The sequence below is a fragment of the Chroicocephalus ridibundus genome, chromosome 4 (genome assembly GCF_963924245.1).
Source record: "Chroicocephalus ridibundus chromosome 4, bChrRid1.1, whole genome shotgun sequence".
NCBI lineage: Eukaryota > Metazoa > Chordata > Aves > Charadriiformes > Laridae > Chroicocephalus > Chroicocephalus ridibundus.
Window position 1 is genome coordinate 1,750,135 of NC_086287.1, and position 18,688 is coordinate 1,768,822.

The following is an 18,688-nucleotide window of genomic DNA, read 5'->3' on the forward strand; positions in this document are numbered from 1 at the left end:
CGGCAGCCTCCCTCCTCCGCAGGAGGGTGGCTGCCTGCCTGCACCCTGCCTGCACCCTGCCTGCATCCTGCCTGCACCCTGCCAGCCCCACGGGCAGCCCAGCAGGGTCCTGGCTGCCGTTGCGGGGTGCTGGCCCGGCTCCTCCTCCGGGTAAGGCACCCTTGGGACCGCAGAGACCGGCAGCGTCCTCCTGCAGCCCGACATGCAGCAGCCCTCAGGCAGCGGGGCCGGGAAAGCCCCCGAGGATGACGATGGTGGTGGTAGGAAGGGGAGCGTGGACGACGATGCCACAAGGTGAGAGAGTGTGGCCGGGGCAGAGGGGGAGGCAGGAGGGGTCCGGACGCCCTCCGCCGCTCCCCAGGGTGTGATGCTGGGGCGATGCGGAGCTCCTCTGCGCCGGGAGCACGAGGGGTTGGGACGGGGCAGGGTCCCTCTGACATCCCCGTCCCCGCAGCGGGAACCCCTACGCGGGGCTGGTGAGCCGCCTGCGGGCAGCCTGGCTCTCCGGGAAGACGCGGCCCATGGAATACCGTGTAGCCCAGTTGGAAGCTCTGGGACGTTTCTTGGATGAGAAGAAGCAGGAGATCCTGGAGGCCACCAAGTTGGACATGGGCAAGGTGAGAGGGGGCCGGGAACCAGGGGACGCAGAGGCTGGGGGGGCCGAGGGGCTGCCTGGCTCCTGCCATCACGCAGAGGGTTGATGTGTCGCCCCCGCGGACCTTCCCCACCACCCCTGAGCCTGGCAGGGGGCCAGGAGCCAGGGGTGAAGGCAGCGAAATTGAAACCAAGCTGGAGGCTTCCGGTGGACCTCCTCCAGAGCTCCTCCCTGCCCCCTGGGGTGGACAAAGGGGGGATTGTGAGGAACGTCCAGAGTTAATTAACCATTTCCAAAACCATCAGCCTCGGTTTTTGTGGGCAGGTCCATGCCTGGCTCCTGTCACCCTCTCTGTCTGCTCCCTGCCTTGGGCTTTCCACCAAATGTGTCCCCCCCCACCATCTCTGGGTGCTCACCCAGGTACAGCTCTGAACCCGGACCCCCAGCTCTGCATCGTCCCCCACCTCTTCAGACCCGTCCCCTGCACCTCCGTAGGTCCCCAAAGAGCTCCAGCCCCACCAGCCCCATAGCTCCCCCTTGGTCCAGCTCATCCGCCCATGGCCAGAGCCTCAGGCACCACGCAGGGCTCATCATCTCTTCTCCTCCATCCCAGTTGACAACTTCCCTTGGGACACCCTCCCCATCCTTACCGCAGTCCGGATCGGTGGCATCCACATCATTTTTCCTATTTTTAAGCAGCCAGCTCTTGCGCCGAGAGGGGACCTAGAGGAATGCCTGATCCCGTTAGGATCAGGCTGCGTTTCACCCTGCTCCCCTTCTGCACCCTTGGGTCCTTCTCCTCTCCTCCTCGGAGCCTGGCACCCACCAGCGACGGGAAGCCTCCAAGGTGGGGTTGGGGAAGTGCCGCATGCGATGCCATCGGTGCTGACTCGGTCCTGGGCAGAGCTTGTGCTGGTGCAGTGCTTGTAGCTCTCATGGTGGCCAGGGCTGCAGTTGGCCATCAGCATGAAGGTCTCGGTGTGAAGGTCTGAGTGTGAAGGTCTCGGTGAGAAGATCTCGGTGTGAAGGTCTGAGTGTGAAGATCTCGGTTGTGAAGGTCTCGGTGAGAAGATCTCGGTGTGAAGGTCTGAGTGTGAAGGTCTCGGTGAGAAGATCTCGGTGTGAAGATCTCAGTGTGAAGGTCTCGGTGTGAAGGTCTTGTCCACCCAATCTTCAGCGCGAGATAAGGAAACCAGTGGTGGCTCATAACCGCTGTCATCCAAGGGCTAAATCCCAGATGGAAAAACTCTGCTGATGAGCCCAAGGCAGCGCAATGCCATTGGGGCTTAAAATTTGGGATTTCAGATCTTGGCTAGTCCAATTATTAACTCTTTCACAGTGGCACAGTCATGAATTTATTTATTTTTATTAATCGCCTGGTTTCCTCTGCATCTGCCCACCCCAAGCCCAGGTGAGCAGCACCTTGCTGAGGGTTGTCCCCAAGCCACCAGTGACAACTACGGCTTAATAAACCCCCACAGCTCCTTCGTGGACACGAGGACGGTGCATTCCCACAGGTCCTCCCAGCCCAGGCTCCCTGGAGGACGCTCAGAAACAGGGCAAATACCCACGATACCTCCAAATATTTTGGGAAGCCCCCAGCACTGCCTGCCGGCCGCAGCAAGAGCCGTGTGTGAGCTCCACGCTTGCTGCCGTGACACTGCGGGTGGCCCTGGCCACCTGGCGATGGCCATCCAGCCACCCAGGGCCACCCTGCCCCGTCGTGATGCTTCCACCGCTCCCGGGAAAGGAAAACCGAGACACCCAAACACCTACTGCTGCTGCCATCCCCGGAGAGCAGTCAGAGCATCCTTCGGCCTGCGGTTCGACCAGTCTCTTCTTGGGGACATGGACACCTCCTGCGACCCGCTCCCCGGGTCCCCTCTGCTTTCCCTCTGCCTGGAGGAACTCCCCAGCTCCTTCCTCCATCTCGCTTCTCCTCCCTGTGTCGTGCCGAGCCACACGTCAGCCCTGCTCCCCAAATCCTCCTCCCCTCAGACTCCCTCTTCACGTGAACACCCTGCCGAGGACAACCTCTGGAAGGCTCTGCTTCCTGCTCTCCTGCTTCCTAGCCTCGGTGGTGGGTCTGCTCCCCATCTTCTCAGCTCACTCTGCCAAAAAAACCTTGCACAAACAGGCTCCAAAATGGGAACACTCCCTTTCCTCCCAAATCTTGACACCTGGGTGGTGGATATCATGGAATCATAGAATGGGTTGGGTGGGAAGCGACCTTAAAGATCATCTCTTTCCAGCCCCCCTGCCCTGGGCAGGGACACCTCCCACCAGCCCAGGTTGCTCCAAGCCCCGGCCAACCTGGCCTTGAACCCCTCCAGGGATGGGGCAGCCACAGCTTCTCTGGGCAACCTGGGCCAGGGGCTCACCACCCTCACAGCAAAGAATTTCTTCCCCAGATCTCATCCAAATCTCCCCTCTCTCAGTGTAAAACCCTTCCCCCTCGTCCCACGGCTCCCCTCCCTGATCCAGAGTCCCTCCCCAGCTTTCCTGGAGCCCCTTGAGGGCCTGGAAGGTCTCCGCGGAGCCTTCTCTTCTCCAGGCTGAACCCCCCCAGCTCTCTCAGCCTGTCCTCCCAGCAGAGGGGCTCCAGCCCTCCCAGCATCTCCGGGGCCTCCTCTGGCCCCGCTCCAACAGCTCCGTGTCCTTCTGCTGTTGGTGCCCCAGCGCTGGGGACAGCACTGCAGGGGGGTCTCCCAGAGCGGAGCAGAGGGGCAGAATCCCCTCCCCAGGAACTGCTGGTTTTATCCTTTGAACCTCCCACTTCCCCACTGGTCCCCATCCATCTCACCTTCCACCATCCTCCTGGGTGGAAAGAAACCCCACTGTAGGACAAACGTTGAGGTGTCCCCCATGGATGGAAGGTGAGGAGCAGAGCCGGATCTCAGCACCAGTGGTGTTCCCATGCTGGAGACGAGTCCACGGTGGGAAAATCAATGCCCCAGGAGGGGTTGGCGGGCGGGATTCGCACCCGGATCTCTTCTGAGCTTTTATTTCTTGGGCTAAATCCTTGTAGATTCTCACCCAAGTTACCCTCTGGCAGGTCCTGAAAAACCAGCCCCTCCTGCTGGAATCCATCGACTCCCTCCTGTCCTTTGTGCCGGTGTGAAAATGTGATTAGAAAAAAGGGGTTGTGACTCGGGAGGGTCTTGTCTCCAGACCAAACAATTGCCAAACCAGCCCTTTCTTCCCCAAAACAAGCACTGCTGCCTTCACAGACCCCTCAACTCCCCAAATACTTAATTTTCCTGAATCTCGAGCGAGCGTCCAGCAGGGAAAGCCCTGCCGCGGGGAGGTTACTGCCGGCAGGACCATCCCCGTGATATCGCAACGGGATTTTGGAGCCCACCAAACCTCAACGCCGCAGAGGTGGTGGGGCTCATCCCCTCCCCGGGACGGGCTGTGCAGCCGGGGGGTGAGAGCAGAGTCCGCCACGGGGACACGAAGGGTTTGGGGTCCCCAAATCCTGGGTGAAATGAGGCAGGGCAGGGAGCGGAGCTGCAGCGCAGGCAGAGCTGACGCGCGGGGTCCTCTGTGTCCCCAGCCCTCCTTCGAAGCCGAATTCTCCGAGATCATCCTCTGCAAGAACGAGCTCCATGAGACGCTGAACAACCTGTCCCGCTGGATGAAGGACGAGCACGTGGGCAAGAATTCGGTACGGGGAAAGATCATAGAATCGTGGAATTGTCGAGGTTGGAAGGGACTTTTCAGATCGTTGAGTCCAACCATCAACCCAACACTGCCAAAACCCACCCCTACCCCATGTCCCTCAGCACCGTGTCTGCCTGGCTTTGAAATCCCTCCAGGGATGGTGACACCACCACTGCCCTGGGCAGCCTCTTCCAATGTTTAACAACCCTTTCCATGTAAAAATTTTTCCTAATATCCACCCTAAATCTCCCCTGGCACAACTTGAGGCCATTTCCTCTTGTCCCATGGCCTGTACCTTGGGAGAAGAGCCCGACCCCCCCTGGCTACCCGCTCCTTTCAGAGAGCTGTAGAGAGCGAGAAGGTCTCCCCTCAGCCTCCTCTTCTCCAGGCTGAACACCCCCAGCTCCCTCAGCCGCTCCTCACCAGACTCCTGCTCCAGACCCCCCACCAGATGAGGGAGAGGATGGGGGGAAGGACCCCCCTGCTGGGCAGAGATGGGTGGGATGTGGGCATGGAGACGGTGGTGCAATGAAGCGTTTCTGACGTGGTGGGTGTCCTGCAGGTGACCCGGTGGGACTCAGCCTTCATCCGCAAGGACCCGTACGGGGTGGTGCTCATCATCGCACCCTGGAACTACCCCGTCAACCTCCTCCTGGGGCCCCTCGTCGGTGCCATCGCTGCCGGTGAGCCGAACCTGTCCCCCGGCCTGGAGGATCCAGGCAGTGGCGGGCACCGCTGAGGGCACCTCGTCCCCACGCTGGGGTGCCAGAAGGGCTGGCTGTCACCGTGTCACCGCTCTGACGTCCTGTCAATCTCCCCCCAGGTAACTGTGTCATCATCAAACCCTCGGAGATGACCAAGAACACTGAGAGACTGGTGGCTGAAGCACTGCCCAGATACCTGGACAAGGTAGGAAGCTCTCCCTGCCCTTGTCTCATGGCTGGGGTGCTCCCACCCCCTGCACACGCGGAGCTGTGTCCTCCCAGCACTGTCCCTTCCTTACCCACACCAGCACCGCACCATCCCTGGTTTCAGGTGCTGCCCTACCTCCTTCCTCCACCCTCAGGCGGTGTCCCCATGGCCAGCGGGCTGGGATGCTCATGGTGGGGACGGGGACAGAGTGTCCCTGGCAGATGCTGACATCGGGGGACTCTTCCTCTTCCGTTGCAGGACTGCTTTGCCGTGGTGACCGCCGGCGTGCAGGAGACCACCAGGCTGCTGGAGAACAAGTTCGACTACATCTTCTTCACTGGTACGTCCCGTGGTCCGGAGCAGAGCCCTGCCTGGTGTTTGTGGAATGAGGAAGGGGGATTCCCACCGGAGACCCTGCTGTGGGTTACCCAACATGAGACGGTGGCAGCCACCTCTAAGCAGGTAGGGCTTGTGTTGGGGATCTGGTGTCCGGAGCTGTTGGAGGATCTGCCACCGACGTGTCTGAGGATCCGATAGCCACAGCCGGGTTTTGTCGTGGCGGAGCTGGGGGAGGCCATGGTTGAGCTGGAGAAGGTGCTGCAGGTGAGGGCTCAGCCGCATGCCACGCACCAAGGTGGGTGCAGGACAGGAGGGGGACTTTAGAATCGTAGAATCATTTTGGTTGGAAGAGACCTTTTCAGATCGTCAAGTCCAACCGTTAACCCAACACTGCCAAGTTATCACTAAACCATGTCCCTCAGCTCCATGTCTACATGTCTTTTAAATCTCTCCAGGGACGGTGATTCCACCACTTCCCTGGGCAGCCCGTTCCAATGTTTGACATGTCTCCCCTGGCCCTGGCTCCTCATAAGGCTGAGGCCACGAGTTGGGCTGTAGCACGGTGGGTTCCTCACCCTGATCCGTCTCTTCCCTGCCCACAGGCAGCCCCTCCGTGGGGAGGATCATCATGACAGCCGCTGCCAAGCACCTGACGCCGGTGACGCTGGAGTTGGGGGGCAAGAACCCCTGCTACGTGTCCGACACCTGCGACGTGCAGAACGTGGCCCGGCGGGTGGCCTGGGGACGCTTCTTCAACGCGGGGCAGACCTGCATCGCGCCCGACTACGTGCTGTGCAGCCTGGAGATGCAGGAGAAGCTGCTGCTCGCCCTTAGCAAAACCGTCGCAGATTTTTATGGCTCCAGCCCTCAGAAATCTCCCGACTTTGGCCGCATTGCCGGGGAAAAGCACTTCCAGCGGCTGCAGGATCTGCTGTGCAGCGGGCAAGTGGTCATCGGAGGAGAGACGGACGAGAAGGAGCGCTACATTGGTAAGGGCTTGGGCTTCACAGAAGTCTTCATCCTTGCATGGAACGGGCTTGGATTTTGGAGAGGGTCTCATGGCTGGGAGGGGAGGTTCTGGGTGGAGGTGACATTGGGGGAAGGTTTGCAGGGGAATCGGGGAGCTTGGCGAGGCGTCCCACCTTAGAGGAGGTATGGGTCTTGAGGAGAGGACCAAGGTGTCATCTCCAACCTCTGGGCATGGATTTCTTTCTCCTCAGCTCCCACAGTGCTGGCGGACGTGCATCCCTCCGATCCCATCATGCAGGAGGAGATCTTCGGCCCCATCTTGCCCATTGTCCCTGTGGCCAACATGGACGAAGCCATTGACTTTATCAATAGCCGTGAGCGGCCGCTGGTTGTCTATGCCTTCTCCTCCAACGACAAGGTACAGCGTACAGGCTGTGTGAAGCCAGGGCCACGCTTGCCCCATCCGCCTTGGCTGGTGTTTCCAGCCCTGTTCATGCTCCAAAACCTTTCTTTAGAGCGGACAGGCCTAGTTGTGGGGAAAGGACTGCAGATGGATGGCTGGGAACAGGGCATGAGACCCACGTCCACCTTCTCTTCTTCCCTCCCCCAGGTGGTGAACCAGGTCCTGGAGCGGACCAGCAGCGGTGGCTTCTGCGGCAACGACACCCTGATGCACGTGACGTTGACCTCGCTGCCCTTCGGTGGCATCGGTAGGTCCAAATCCCCCAACCGCGATCCTCCCCATGGTGCCTGAGCCGTGCCGGCCACAGGGAGGAAGGGTCTCGGGAGAGATGGGGGCACCCAAACCTTGTCCCCAGGTCCCGAGGGCTCAATGGTCCATGGGGAGTCCTTCTGCACCAGTAGGATCCCACCAGAAGCCCTTTGCTTCCCGGCACCATGGCTGAGCTCTCGGGCTTTGCAGCCCTGTTTCTGCTGAGCACGCGTGGAGCGCTGTGAGGTTTCTTCTCTCCGTGGTCGCCATCCCAAGCACAGAGTTCCCTGGGTATGTGGAAATATCTTGCTTAAAAGGCAGGGAATTGCGAATGTGGCCACCGCAGAAACAGCTCTAGACCTTCCTTTCCACATGCAGCGCCTCTGAAAACTCCCAGGTGGACTCCCAAAGGTACACACGTTCCTTTAGATAAACTCCTGAAGACCTACGTTCCATACCTTTAGATAAACTCCTGAAGACCTACAATCCATAAAACCGTTGAGCAGTAAACCAGCAGGGGACCCAGATGAGGGTTAAAAACTTTACTTAAGCGCTTGCCACCGTCCCATCTCAGAACTGGCAAATCCCCCAAGGCTGCTGGGTGGTTTTTTAAGGCGAGTTTTATGATCTGTACGTGCAATTTCTGACGGTCCTTCCTCTCGCTGCTCACAAAGCTTTGGGAAACCAGCTAGACCCTGAAAAAGCTCTGAATTTTACGCGGAACCTTTTGCTGAGGTTTTCTGCTGGAGAAAAGGGGCCGGGGAGGCTGGCGCTCCCCTTCCCACCTTATGGCAGTCTTCTCCTTATCTACGCCGGCCACCGGCAACTGTGCCCTGTGACGTGAAGGAAGGAAATTAGGGCTTCCTGGAGAAGTGGTTGAGTCACTGTCCTTGGAAGTGTTTAAAAGAGGCGTAGACGTGGTGCTGAGGGAGCGGACTCGGCAGTGTTCGGTTGACAGTTGGACTCCATGGTCTGAAAGGTCTTTTCCATCCTCAAAGGTTCCATGACTCTAATGGCAGCTGTAAGTCCCGCAGCTCATGTTTTGGATGATGTATGTGGGTCTGAGCTCCCATGGGATGCTTTCTGTCCAGAGCATCACCTGGAAAACGATCCTTTAATTCTTTTCAAGACGTCAGAACCAAGCTGTGTCTGGTTCTGCCTCCTTCCACCACAACCCCGTGCAGATGCACGAGTAGGAACAGGGCGAGCGTGCACGATATTTCTTCCTGAGGGTCTTCCAGGCGCCGTCCCTCTCCAGCTCAGAGGATTTGCTAAGCCAGAAGGGTCCCAGGTGTTCGGTGAAAGGTGCTAGTCTCCATGCTTACCCAGGCTCTCCTTGAATCCAGGGAAACCTTTAGTCACTGCGATGCCCCTGTGACACAACATGTCACAGCTCACGGACAGAAACAGCACTTTGGGGCTGTGTTTCTTCTGGATGGCTGAAAAAACACGTCCAGAAGTGCTTCTCTCTTCCCCCCGGAGAGGAAGGAGGGACGGAGGCACCGGCTTTTCATCAGGTGATCTCCACTGCCGTGGAAAAGCAGCTCCCGTTCTCCACCCGAGACCCAGCTGGCCAAGAGACATCCAGTGACCTTCGTTCATCCTGGGGCCACTAACGCGCGAGATACCCAACGTGACTCGTCAGCTTGACCGGGATTTAAATTTTATCAGGAAGACCGACCAGCTCAAGCTGACTCACAGGATTTTAACACATCAGTTATCAGCCCACGGGTGGATTTACTTCTATTTTCTGCCAGCCTGCTCGGCTTTCCCGTGCTTGCTCCTGGCCAGATTTCACCTCCCAAAAATCATCTCACCCATCCTCCAAGATGGGTCACATCCTCACCGAAGCCACCTCGGCAATGGCCCCTCTCCGATCCCGGCGTCGCGCCGTCAGCGGGGCTGGAGGCAGGACGGAGGGGCCGTGGTTTGGAGGGTGTCCCTGCGGTAGGGGTGACACCCTTCCCAGTCGCTCTGGTGCCAGTCGAGGTTTTGTGATCAAAATAGGTGGTCTTTTTTCTTTTTCTTTCTCTATTTCTTTTTCTTTTTCTTTTTCTTTTCCTTTTCCTTTTCCTTTTCCTTTTCCTTTTCCTTTTCCTTTTTCTTTTTCTTTTTCTTTTTCTTTTTCTTTTTCTTTTTCTTTTTTTCTTTTTCTTTTTTCTTTTTCTTTTTCTTTTTTCTTTTTCTTTTTCTTTTTCCTTTTTTGCTTATTTTTCTCTTCCTTTTCCTTTTCTTTTTCTTCTCCTTTTTCCTTTTCCTCTTCCTCCTCTTCTTTTTAACCAATAAAGAGTTCAGATTTAGAGTAAAAAGAGAAGAGAAACTTGAGAGGGGATGCAGGAAACACCTGCAAGAGAAGAGCTGAAGATACAGAAACACGGCAAGTTTTCTTTACTGAGCATTTTAGGCGCTCCTCCGTCCGTGGAGATGGGGACACGTCTCCCGGCGTCCTCAAAGGCGTCCGTTAAACAAGGCGTAGCTGTTTCAGGCTGGTAGAAAGCACCGCTTTCCCCCGGAGGGTGAGGATGGGAGGGCAGCGACCAATGCTCTCGCTGCCCATTCTCTGCCACGACGCCGGTCCTGGTCCCCCCCCTCCGCTTCCCCCGTCCACCAGCAAAGCGGGGGCACTTTGGATCCTCTCCCCAAAACAGCAGGATGACGTGAAAGGCTCCTTCGCCTGGTTTCCTCGGCTCAGAAATCCTCCAAGGTGCAGTCCTTCCCGTTGGGAAGACGAAGTTTTGCGAAACTCTCATTCTCTCAGCATTTTTCCGAGCCGGGTTTAACGCGGTGAGCTTTGCACTGGGGCTGAATGTGTTACCTGAAACCGGGACATCCCAACTGATGAGAGGGTCGTTGGGAACTTTTCCTCCTCCCAGCTTGGTCTTCCTCCTCCAAACACCCCTCAAGCACCTTTTGGGTGTCCAGCTAGGCCACCCCCATGGTCTTCTTTAGGTCACTTTCTGGGGAAGCTTGGCCATGACCAGCCTTCTCCACCGTCCCTGGTGTTAGAAAGCAGATGGATGAAGACATGGTGCCATCCGTGGACACAAAGAGTCTCCATCGCCTCCTCCAGGGGAGCTGGCAGCTTCATTTTGGGCTCGTTGACCCAAAATGGTGGGCGAGCGATGGCTGGATCCTGCCACCAACCGGGGGCACCTGTGCTGTGTGTTGCAGGGAGCAGCGGGCTGGGGATGTACCACGGCAAGTTCACCTTCGACACCTTCAGCCACCACCGCGCCTGCCTGCACCGCTACATGGGCCGGGAGACCTTCAACACCCTGCGCTACCCCCCCTACACCCAGCAGAAACTGGGGATGGTCCGGGCCGCCTCGGAGGTGAAGCGCAAGGGTGCCTGCACCCTGCTCTGAGGGTCTTCTGCCACCGGTCATGGTGGCCACGTGCAGTGAATGGTGGTTCCCTGCAACCGGTGGCCTCCTGTGTGCTTCCCTTTGGCCTCCCTGCCTGCCCCACATGTCTCCTGTGCCTCACATCTCCCTGTGCCCCACACAGGTCCCACAGCCCCCTTGATTGCCATCAGCCTCCTGCTCCATTGCCGCTGGCCCCACCACAGTGGAGGGATGGAAGGGGCTCCGGGGTGATGCTGGTGGTGGAACATCCATGGAGATGGGGACACATCTCCCAGCATCCTCAAGGGCATCCATTGAACAAGATGTAGCTTTTTCAGGCTGGTATAAAGCCCTCGGGGACCCTCCCCTGAGAAGGTCCACGCTAACGTTCTCCTCCCAGATCCTTGAGCTGGGACGACCCCAGTTTCTTCTGCCCCACACCTGCAATTTGCCCTCCCTTATCTGGCACGGGCTGGCAATCTCCTCAGCGATCCAACAGAGACCTTGGAGCGAGCAAGATCTGGGAGGAGAGGGACGGGTAAGGTGCCAGCAGGGACGGGAGGCCATCTCCTGCAGCATTTTGGGGTGCGCTGTCCTCCGGAGCCCCTCTCTGCTCTGTCCCGTGGCTCCATCGTGGTGGGTTTCTGGGCTCTGTTGCTCCATCCCAGCTGCTCCTCCTCTCCTGCAGTCCCGCTACACCCACCCCGTGCTTTGAAAATGGAGAAACCAAGTTAACCAAGGCCCCGAGAGCAATTCAGGGCCCTTGTGCCCATCTCCACCTCTGGGGCCATGTCTGCGTTGTGCTGTGTCTGCATCGTGCCGTGTCTGCATCGTGCCGTGTCTGGTGTAGCTGAAGCTCTTGAGATACCGAATCCATGTCTTCAACCCCAACTTTCTACTGCTGCCGTGGGGCAGCCGGGGGCCAGGTGAGGCGGGTGGGACACTGGAGGGGTGGCTGTGCCACCCGTCCCTGCAACCGCGAGGCCACGGGGTGTCTGCCCCAGAAAAGACAGTCACATCTCTGCTCTATACTGGTGAGACCCCAGCTGCAGTGGGGCCCCTCCAGCGCTGGAGTCCTCAGCACGGGGGCCGTTAGACACAGCAAACCGCTGCTCTCCTCAAACACAGCAAACCCGGCTCGCACCAGGAGCAAAACGCTTTCGGTTTTAAGATCAGCAGCTCCAGCAGGAAGCCACAGCGAGCAGAGCCACAGGGCTGCAGCCGCAGAGTTGCGTTTTTAAGACGCTAAGAGCTGGTGTTCCCATTAACCCCCCCGCGTCCCGAGCTGCATCCCCAGCAGCGTGGGCAGGGGGGCGAGGGGGGGATTCTGCCCCTCTGCTCCGCTCTGGGAGACCCCCCTGCAGTGCTGCCCCCAGCGCTGGGACACCAACAGCAGAAGGACACGGAGCTGTTGGAGCGGGGCCAGAGGAGGCCCCGGAGATGCTGGGAGGGCTGGAGCCCCTCTGCTGGGAGGACAGGCTGAGAGAGCTGGGGGGGTTCAGCCTGGAGAAGAGAAGGCTCCGGGGAGACCTTCCAGCCCCTTCCAGTCCCTCAAGGGGCTCCAGGAAAGCTGGGGAGGGACTCTGGAGCAGGGAGGGGAGCCGTGGGACGAGGGGGAAGGGTTTTCCACTGCAAGAGGGGAGATTTGGATGAGATCTGAGGGAGAAATTCTTGGCTGTGAGGGGGGTGAGCCCCTGGCCCAGGTTGCCCAGAGAAGCTGTGGCTGCCCCATCCCTGGAGGGGTTCAAGGGCAGGTTGGCCGGGGCTTGGAGCAACCTGGTCTGGTGGGAGGTGTCCCTGCCCAGGGCAGGGGGTGGCACTGGATGATCTTCAAGGTCCCTTCCAATCCGAACCACTCTGTGACCTTGCTACAGCTGCCAGGGGACTCTGTGCTGACCTCTGTGAGGACAACCCTTGTGGGTTGGCCATGATGACCTCCTGCGTGTCCCCAGGCGCCCTTTGAAGTGGAGCTCTCTGAGACTTCCATTTGCAGGAGCCAACTCAAACCACATGTTCAACAGCCTGAGCACCCGGCTGTAGGACAAACACGGGGAGGAGAACTGGGCACGGGGCAGTGGCTGGCCAGGGATGTGTGGGCTGGGGAGGCAGGTGTCCCTCACGCTGTCCTTCCAACTGCAGGTGACGCAGCTAGACTCAGCCTTCATCCGCAATAACCCACTGTTGAGAGATATTAATTGTTTCGCTTAAATAAGTAAGTTTTAATCAGAATAAATTACTTAGGGTTATAATACGGTGTGGTTTCTGCTGTTTGCTGAGCTTTACTTGGCACAAGGAGGGCCTGGAGGGCAAAAGCGCAGGGCCGAGGTCCTGCTGGCTGTGGTCCGTGACAGCTAGCCAGGCAGCCCAGGCTCGGCGCTCCCCTCCCAGTCCCCCCGGCGCTGGGGGACGGGCAGCAGGATGAGCCCGTCACGCAGGAGGAGATCTCAGGCCCGTCCTTAACGTCAGCACCTTCAGTGACGCCCGGGAGCTGGCCCTCTACGTCTTCTCCTCCTGCAAGAGGACCCAGCTTGGGTCCCCTCCCGGGCCTGGGCACCCAGTCGGGGCTGCGCCTTTGGCCTTGTCCCCGGCCACGGCAGGAGCGAGCCCCCGCGTCCCCAGCCAGGCGCGTCCCGGTGCGCTCCCGGCGGCGGGGAGCAGGCAGACAAGGAGGGGCCGGGTGGGTGCTCACCCCCTCCCGGTTTGGCCATCACCCCTCCCCACAGCGGTTCCCAGTTGCCCGCTGCCGGTCCTGACTCCCTCCCCTGCGCTTCCCGGGATGTGCCCGGTAGCGGTGCCGGCTCTCCCGCCCCCATGGCCTGGAGTGGGGCGCAGAGCTCGGACCCCCTCTCCCGGTGCCCGCCGTTCCTGTCCCTGAAGTGCCGGTTCCTGCCCTGGATTCCCCGGGGACGAGGCCCGCTGCTCCACCGGGCAGAGCGACCCAAACCGCTACCGCCACCGACCGCCGCGCCGCCGCAATAAACCCCCGCTTCCGCTTCCGCTTCGGTCACGCCCCTCCGCCTCACGCCCGGCCAATCGCCTTCCCGCCCCTCCGCCCTTCCGCCCAATCCGCGCAGCTTCTCCACCCACCCTCCCTCCCCCAGCCTATCTCGGCCAATGGGAAGAGACCTCGGAGCCGCCTGCCCCGCCCCCAGCGCGGCGGCCGCTCTGCGCCTGCGCCGTGCCCGCCGCGCCTGCGCCCTGCGCGCTGGGGGCGGGCCAGGGGTCAGGACGCCCGGGTCCTTGGGGGAGGTGAGTGGTGGGGGGGGCCGCGGCCTCGGGGCCCTCGGGAGGCGCCTGTGGTGGCCTGTGGTGGCTTGTCCTGGTCCCCCACATCCCGCCTGGAGAAGAAGGGGCGGCTCGGAGGCCTGCGACCCCCCCCGAGACACACACACACACGCACAGGCTGGGCCTTGCTGGGCGTCATGGGGGGCTCGGGCCCTCCGTGGGGGTGACACCGGGATTTGGGTGCCGGAGAGTGTGGAGGGGGGGTTGGGGCAGGGATTTTGGGTCCCCCGGGGTGGGGGAGGCCGCCTGGGTCCCTCGGGGGGGAGAATGGTGAGGGGGGGCCGGGGCGCCTGGGTCTCCCGGGGAGGGGAAATTTGGGTCCCTTGGGGGAGATGAGGGGGAGACAGGATGCCTGGGTCCCTGGCGGGGAGAGGGGGGGGAACAGGACACCTGGGTCCCTTGGGAGGGGACACCTTGGTTCTTTGTGGGAGATGGGGGGGGGAACAGGACACCTGTGTCCCATTTGTGGGGCGGGAACAGGACGCCTGGGTCCCTTGGGGGGGACACCTGGGTTCTTTGTGGGAGATGGGGGGGGGGGAACAGGACACCTGTGTCCATTTGGGGGGGGGGGGGGAACAGGACGCCTGGGTCCCTTGGGGGGGACACCTGGGTTCTTTGTGGGAGATGGGGGGGGGAACAGGACACCTGTGTCCATTTGGGGGTGGGGGAGAGGATGTCTGGGTCCCTTGGGGGGGACACCTGGGTTCTTTGGGGGAGAGGGGGGGAAACAGGATGCCTGGGTCTTTTTGGGAAGGGGGGTGACACCTGGGTCCCCTAGGGGAGATGGGGGGGAACAAGATGCCTGAGTCCATTTGGGGGTGGGGAACAGAACGCCTGGGTCCCTTGGGGGGGGAACACCTGGGTACCTTTGGGGAGATGGAGGGAGGGGACAGGAGCCCTGGGTCTATTTAGGAGGGGGTAGGAGCCCTGGGTCTATTTGGGGGGCACACACCTGGGTCCCTTGGGGGAGATGGGGGGGGGGGAACAGGACACCTGTGTCCATTTGGGGGTGGGGGAGAGGATGTCCGGGTCCCTTGGGGGGGACACCTGGGTGCCTTGGGGGAGATGGAGGTGTGGGACAGGATGCCTGGGTCTATTTGGGAGGGGGTAGGACCACTGGGTCCTTTGGGGGAGATGGGGGGGTGGGGGGGGTGGGGAGATAGGACCCCTGGCTCTATTTGTGGGGGGGTAGGACATCGTGTCCCTTGGGGAAGATGGATGGGGGGAGCAGGACACTTAGGTCCATTTTTTTTTTTGTTTTGCAGGGGGGACAGGATGCTTGGGAATTTGGGGGAGTGTGGGGAGGACACCGGGTCCCTTGGGGGGCTGGGGGAGGGGGAACGGGATGCCTGGGTCCATTTTGGGGGGGGTAGGACATCTGGGTCCCTTGGGGTAGGTGGAGGGGGGAGGAACAGGATGCCTGGATCCATCTGGGGGGGGTGGGAATAGGATGCTTGGTGTCTTGGGGGTGTGTGGAGGGGGGAACAGGGTGCCTAGGTCCATTTGGGGGGGGGGTGGGGGATAGGAAGCCTGGGTCCCTTTTCGGAGGGGGTGGGGGCTGACAGGACACCCGGGTCCCTTGTGGGAGGGTGGGGGCGGGAGGATACCTCCGTCCCTTGTCGGGGTGGGGGGGGGGGAAGGACCCCCTGGGTGCCTTGTGGGAGGAGGGGTTCCTAGGGGGTCTGGGTCTTTTCTGGTGGAGGGTTGGGGGTCAGGATGCGTGGGTCCCCTGTGGGCAGTGTGGGGGGGGGGCCAGACACCCCCCACCCCCCCCCACCCCCGCCCCCCCCCAGCCACCTGCTGGGGGCTGGCAGCGAGTGACAGCCCGGACCCTTCTGCCGCCAGCAGGACTGGACATGGCAGCGCTGCGTTTGCTGTACCGGGCTGCCTGCGCAGGTGAGGGGCCGTGCCCGGGCTCCCCCCCTCGTCCCCCCCTCCCCCCTCGCCCCCCCACCCCTCTAACCCCAACCAGGACACCCCCCCCCCTCACCCCTCTCTCTCCCCTTCCCACAGGCCCACCGGCCCCCCTGGGCTACCTGCGCCCTCTCAGCACCACCCCCCACAGGGACTGCTACAGTGAGTAGGGGCAGGCGCCCCCCCAGCCCTTCCCTTCCCCTCCCGCCCCGGGGGCTGCCTCTCTGCACCCCCCGCTCCGTGGGGTGGGCACAGCTTCCCCACCCCCAGAGTGTGTGTGTGTGTGTGGGGGGCACAGCTTTCTCCCCATTCTCCAGGGGGAGGGCACAGCTTTTTCCCCCCCACCCTGTTCTGTGGGGTGGGCATGGTTTCACCCCCCCCCTTGCCCTCTGTGAGGTGGGCAGGGCAGGGCTTGCCCCCCACCCCCCTTGCCCTCCGTGGGGTGGGCACAGCTTCCCCCCCCCACTCTGTGGGGTGGGCATGGCTTTCTCCCCACTCTTCATGGGGTGGGCACAGCTTTTTCCCCCCCTGCTTTGTGGGGTGGGCATGGTTTCTCCCCGCTCCTTGCCCTCCGTGGGGTGGGCACGGCTTTTGCCCCCCCGCTCCGTGGGGTGGGCACACTTCCCCCCCCCTCTCCATGGGGTGGGCACGGCTTTTCCCCCCTCTCTGTGGGGTGGGCACGTTTTTCCCCCTGCCCTGGGCCATGGGGTGGCCGCGTTTCCCCCCCCCACCCCGGTCCGTGGGGTGGGCACAGCTTTTCCCCCCCCTCCTCCGTGGGGTGGGCACAGCTTTCCTCTCCCCACAGAGTACGTCAACGTCCAGGAGCCGGCCATGGACATGCGCTCCATCACCGACCGGGCTGCCCAGACCCTGCTGTGGACGGAGCTCTTCCGAGGCCAGTCCCGCCTTCCCCTGGATGCCTCCCTGAGGGGAACAAACCCCTCTCAGCCTCCCCCCCTGCACAGCCCCCGGCCCGTCTGTGGGGTGCCGGCCCCCCTGAGCCTGCCGTGACACCCCCTCCCCGGGCTCTGTCTTCCAGGCCTGGCCATGACGCTGAGCTACCTTTTCCGGGAGCCGGCCACCATCAACTACCCCTTTGAGAAGGGTCCGCTGAGCCCGCGCTTCCGCGGGGAGCACGCCCTGCGCCGCTACCCCTCCGGGGAGGAGAGATGCATCGCCTGCAAGCTCTGCGAGGCCGTCTGCCCGGCGCAGGTCAGCCTTCATCCACCCTCCTCCTCCTCCTCCCGCTGCTTTCCCAGGGATGGCGTGTGTCCCGTCCCCCCCCACCACGCCAGGAGCTGATGGTGGTGCGTGGAGATTTGCGGGGAGAGGAACCTCATGAAATTCAACCAGGGCAAGCGCAGGGTGCTGCGCCTGGGGAGGAATAACCCCCCGCACCAGGACAGGTTGGGGGTGACCTGCTGGAGAGCAGCTCGGTGGAAGAGAACTGGGAGTCCTGGGGGACAACGGGATGCCCATGAGCCAGCAATGGGCCCTTGTGGCCAAGAAGGCCAATGGCATCCTGGGGGGCATCAGGAAGAGTGTGGCCAGCAGGTGGAGGGAGGTCATCCTCCCCCTCTGCTCTGCCCTGGGGCGGCCACAGCTGGAGCGCTGTGTCCAGCTCTGGGCTCCCCGGGTCAAGAGGGACAGGGAACTGCTGGAGAGGGGACAGCAAAGGGCTACCAAGATGCTGAGGGGACGGGAACATCTCTCTGATGAAGAAAGGCTGAGGGATTTGGGGTCTCTTCAGTCTGGAAAAAAGACGACTGAGGGGGGACCTTATCAACGCTTGTAAATACTGAAAGGGGGGGTGTCAGGAGGATGGGGCCAGGCTCTTCTCAGTGGTGCCCGGGGACAGGACAAGGGGTAACGGGCACAAACTTGACCATGGGAAGTTCCGTCTGGACACGAGGAGGAACTTCTTTGCTGTGAGGGTGGCAGAGCCCTGGCACAGGCTGCCCAGAGAGGTGGGGGAGTCTCCGTCTCTGGAGACATTCAAACCCGCCTGGACGCGTTCCTGTGCCCCCTGCTGTGGGTGACCCTGCTCTGGCAGGGGGCTGGAGGGGATGATCTCCAGAGGGCCCTTCCGACCCTTTGATTCTATGGTTACCCCCCCCGTCCCGGCCACCGCGGCAGGCGATCACCATCGAAGCCGAGCCCCGAGCCGACGGCAGCCGCCGCACCACCCGCTACGACATCGACATGACCAAGTGCATCTACTGCGGGTTCTGCCAGGAAGCCTGCCCCGTGGACGCCATCGTGGAGGTGAGGCGGGTGGGGGGGCACAGAGCCTTGAGGCAGCGAGACACCCCTTCCCCCCCCCCCCCCTCCCCCGCCCCCAACCTCTTTCCAGGACGGCGGGGGGGTCCGGGGATCCCTGAGGGCCACCGTCTCCCATCCCGGCAGGGCCCCAACTTCGAGTTTTCCACGGAGACGCACGAGGAGCTGCTCTACAACAAGGAGAAGCTGCTCAACAACGGCGACAAGTGGGAGGCCGAGATTGCGGCCAACATCCAGGCCGATTACCTGTACCGGTGACGGCCGGGCGCCCCCCCCTCTCCTCCCCCCACCCCCAATAAAGGGTCTGGGGGGGGTTCTGCCACCCCCCCCACCTCCGCGCTGGGGGCACCGGCCCCTTCCTAACCCAGAGCTCCGGCTTTTTCTGTGTCTCTTCATTTCCAGCGCTGGGGCAGGGGAAGGGGTTGAGTGCCGGGGGAGGGCGGGGGGGGGAGTCTTGGGGGTGCGTGGTTGTGTCTTGGAGGGGGGGACAGGGGTCCTGGGGGATGCCGTTGCCCACATCGGCGTGGGGGGAGAGGACTGGGGGAGGGAGTGTGTGTGTCCCGGTGGCGGGGAAAGGTGTGGGATGGGGAGAGGATGCGGAGGCTGGTTGGGGACGGGGGGGGGAGCGGGGGGGGGGGCAGGTAGGGATAAGGGGAGGTTTAGAGGATTTTTGAG

At 61.6% G+C, this 18,688-nt stretch overlaps 2 protein-coding genes across 4 annotated transcripts; both read left to right on the forward strand.

Moving 5' to 3' along the window:
- The first annotated feature begins 33 nt into the window (after positions 1-33).
- Positions 34-13,335, forward strand: LOC134514958 (aldehyde dehydrogenase family 3 member B1-like). Its single transcript, XM_063333413.1, has 10 exons — positions 34-294; positions 455-617; positions 4,152-4,262; positions 4,821-4,941; positions 5,082-5,167; positions 5,429-5,510; positions 6,112-6,498; positions 6,730-6,896; positions 7,089-7,188; positions 10,362-13,335. The coding sequence occupies exons 1-10, from the start codon at positions 203-205 to the stop codon at positions 10,553-10,555; spliced, it is 1,503 nt and encodes a 500-aa protein (XP_063189483.1). The 5' UTR covers positions 34-202; the 3' UTR covers positions 10,556-13,335.
- Positions 13,336-13,718: 383 nt separating this feature from the next.
- NDUFS8 (NADH:ubiquinone oxidoreductase core subunit S8) lies at positions 13,719-18,382 on the forward strand. 3 transcript variants are annotated; one of them, XM_063333454.1, is made up of 7 exons: positions 13,719-13,783; positions 15,665-15,715; positions 15,833-15,895; positions 16,539-16,628; positions 16,773-16,945; positions 17,870-17,998; positions 18,140-18,382. In XM_063333454.1, exons 2-7 carry the CDS (start codon positions 15,676-15,678, stop codon positions 18,269-18,271), a joined length of 627 nt encoding a protein of 208 aa, XP_063189524.1. In that variant the 5' UTR covers positions 13,719-13,783; positions 15,665-15,675; the 3' UTR covers positions 18,272-18,382. The 3 variants fall into 3 exon arrangements, with proteins under 3 accessions (XP_063189524.1, XP_063189522.1, XP_063189523.1); XM_063333452.1 differs by having other exon boundaries at positions 13,724-13,783; positions 15,668-15,715; XM_063333453.1 differs by lacking the exon at positions 13,719-13,783 and adding an exon at positions 13,821-13,999 and having other exon boundaries at positions 15,668-15,715.
- Positions 18,383-18,688: the final 306 nt, after the last annotated feature.

What these genes read in the sequence shown, in the direction of transcription:
- LOC134514958 (XM_063333413.1), top strand. Translation starts at nt 203, where the DNA reads ATGCAGCAGCCCTCAGGCAGCGGGGCCGGGAAAGCCCCCGAGGATGAC. An exon ending in CGACTACATCTTCTTCACTG is followed by an intron (nt 5,511 to 6,111) that starts GTACGTCCCGTG and finishes CCCTGCCCACAG; the next exon opens with GCAGCCCCTCCGTGGGGAGG. An exon ending in GCTGCCCTTCGGTGGCATCG is followed by an intron (nt 7,189 to 10,361) that starts GTAGGTCCAAAT and finishes TGTGTGTTGCAG; the next exon opens with GGAGCAGCGGGCTGGGGATG.
- NDUFS8 (XM_063333454.1), top strand. Translation starts at nt 15,676, where the DNA reads ATGGCAGCGCTGCGTTTGCTGTACCGGGCTGCCTGCGCAG. An exon ending in CCCCCACAGGGACTGCTACA is followed by an intron (nt 15,896 to 16,538) that starts GTGAGTAGGGGC and finishes CTCTCCCCACAG; the next exon opens with AGTACGTCAACGTCCAGGAG. An exon ending in AGGCCGTCTGCCCGGCGCAG is followed by an intron (nt 16,946 to 17,869) that starts GTCAGCCTTCAT and finishes CCACCGCGGCAG; the next exon opens with GCGATCACCATCGAAGCCGA.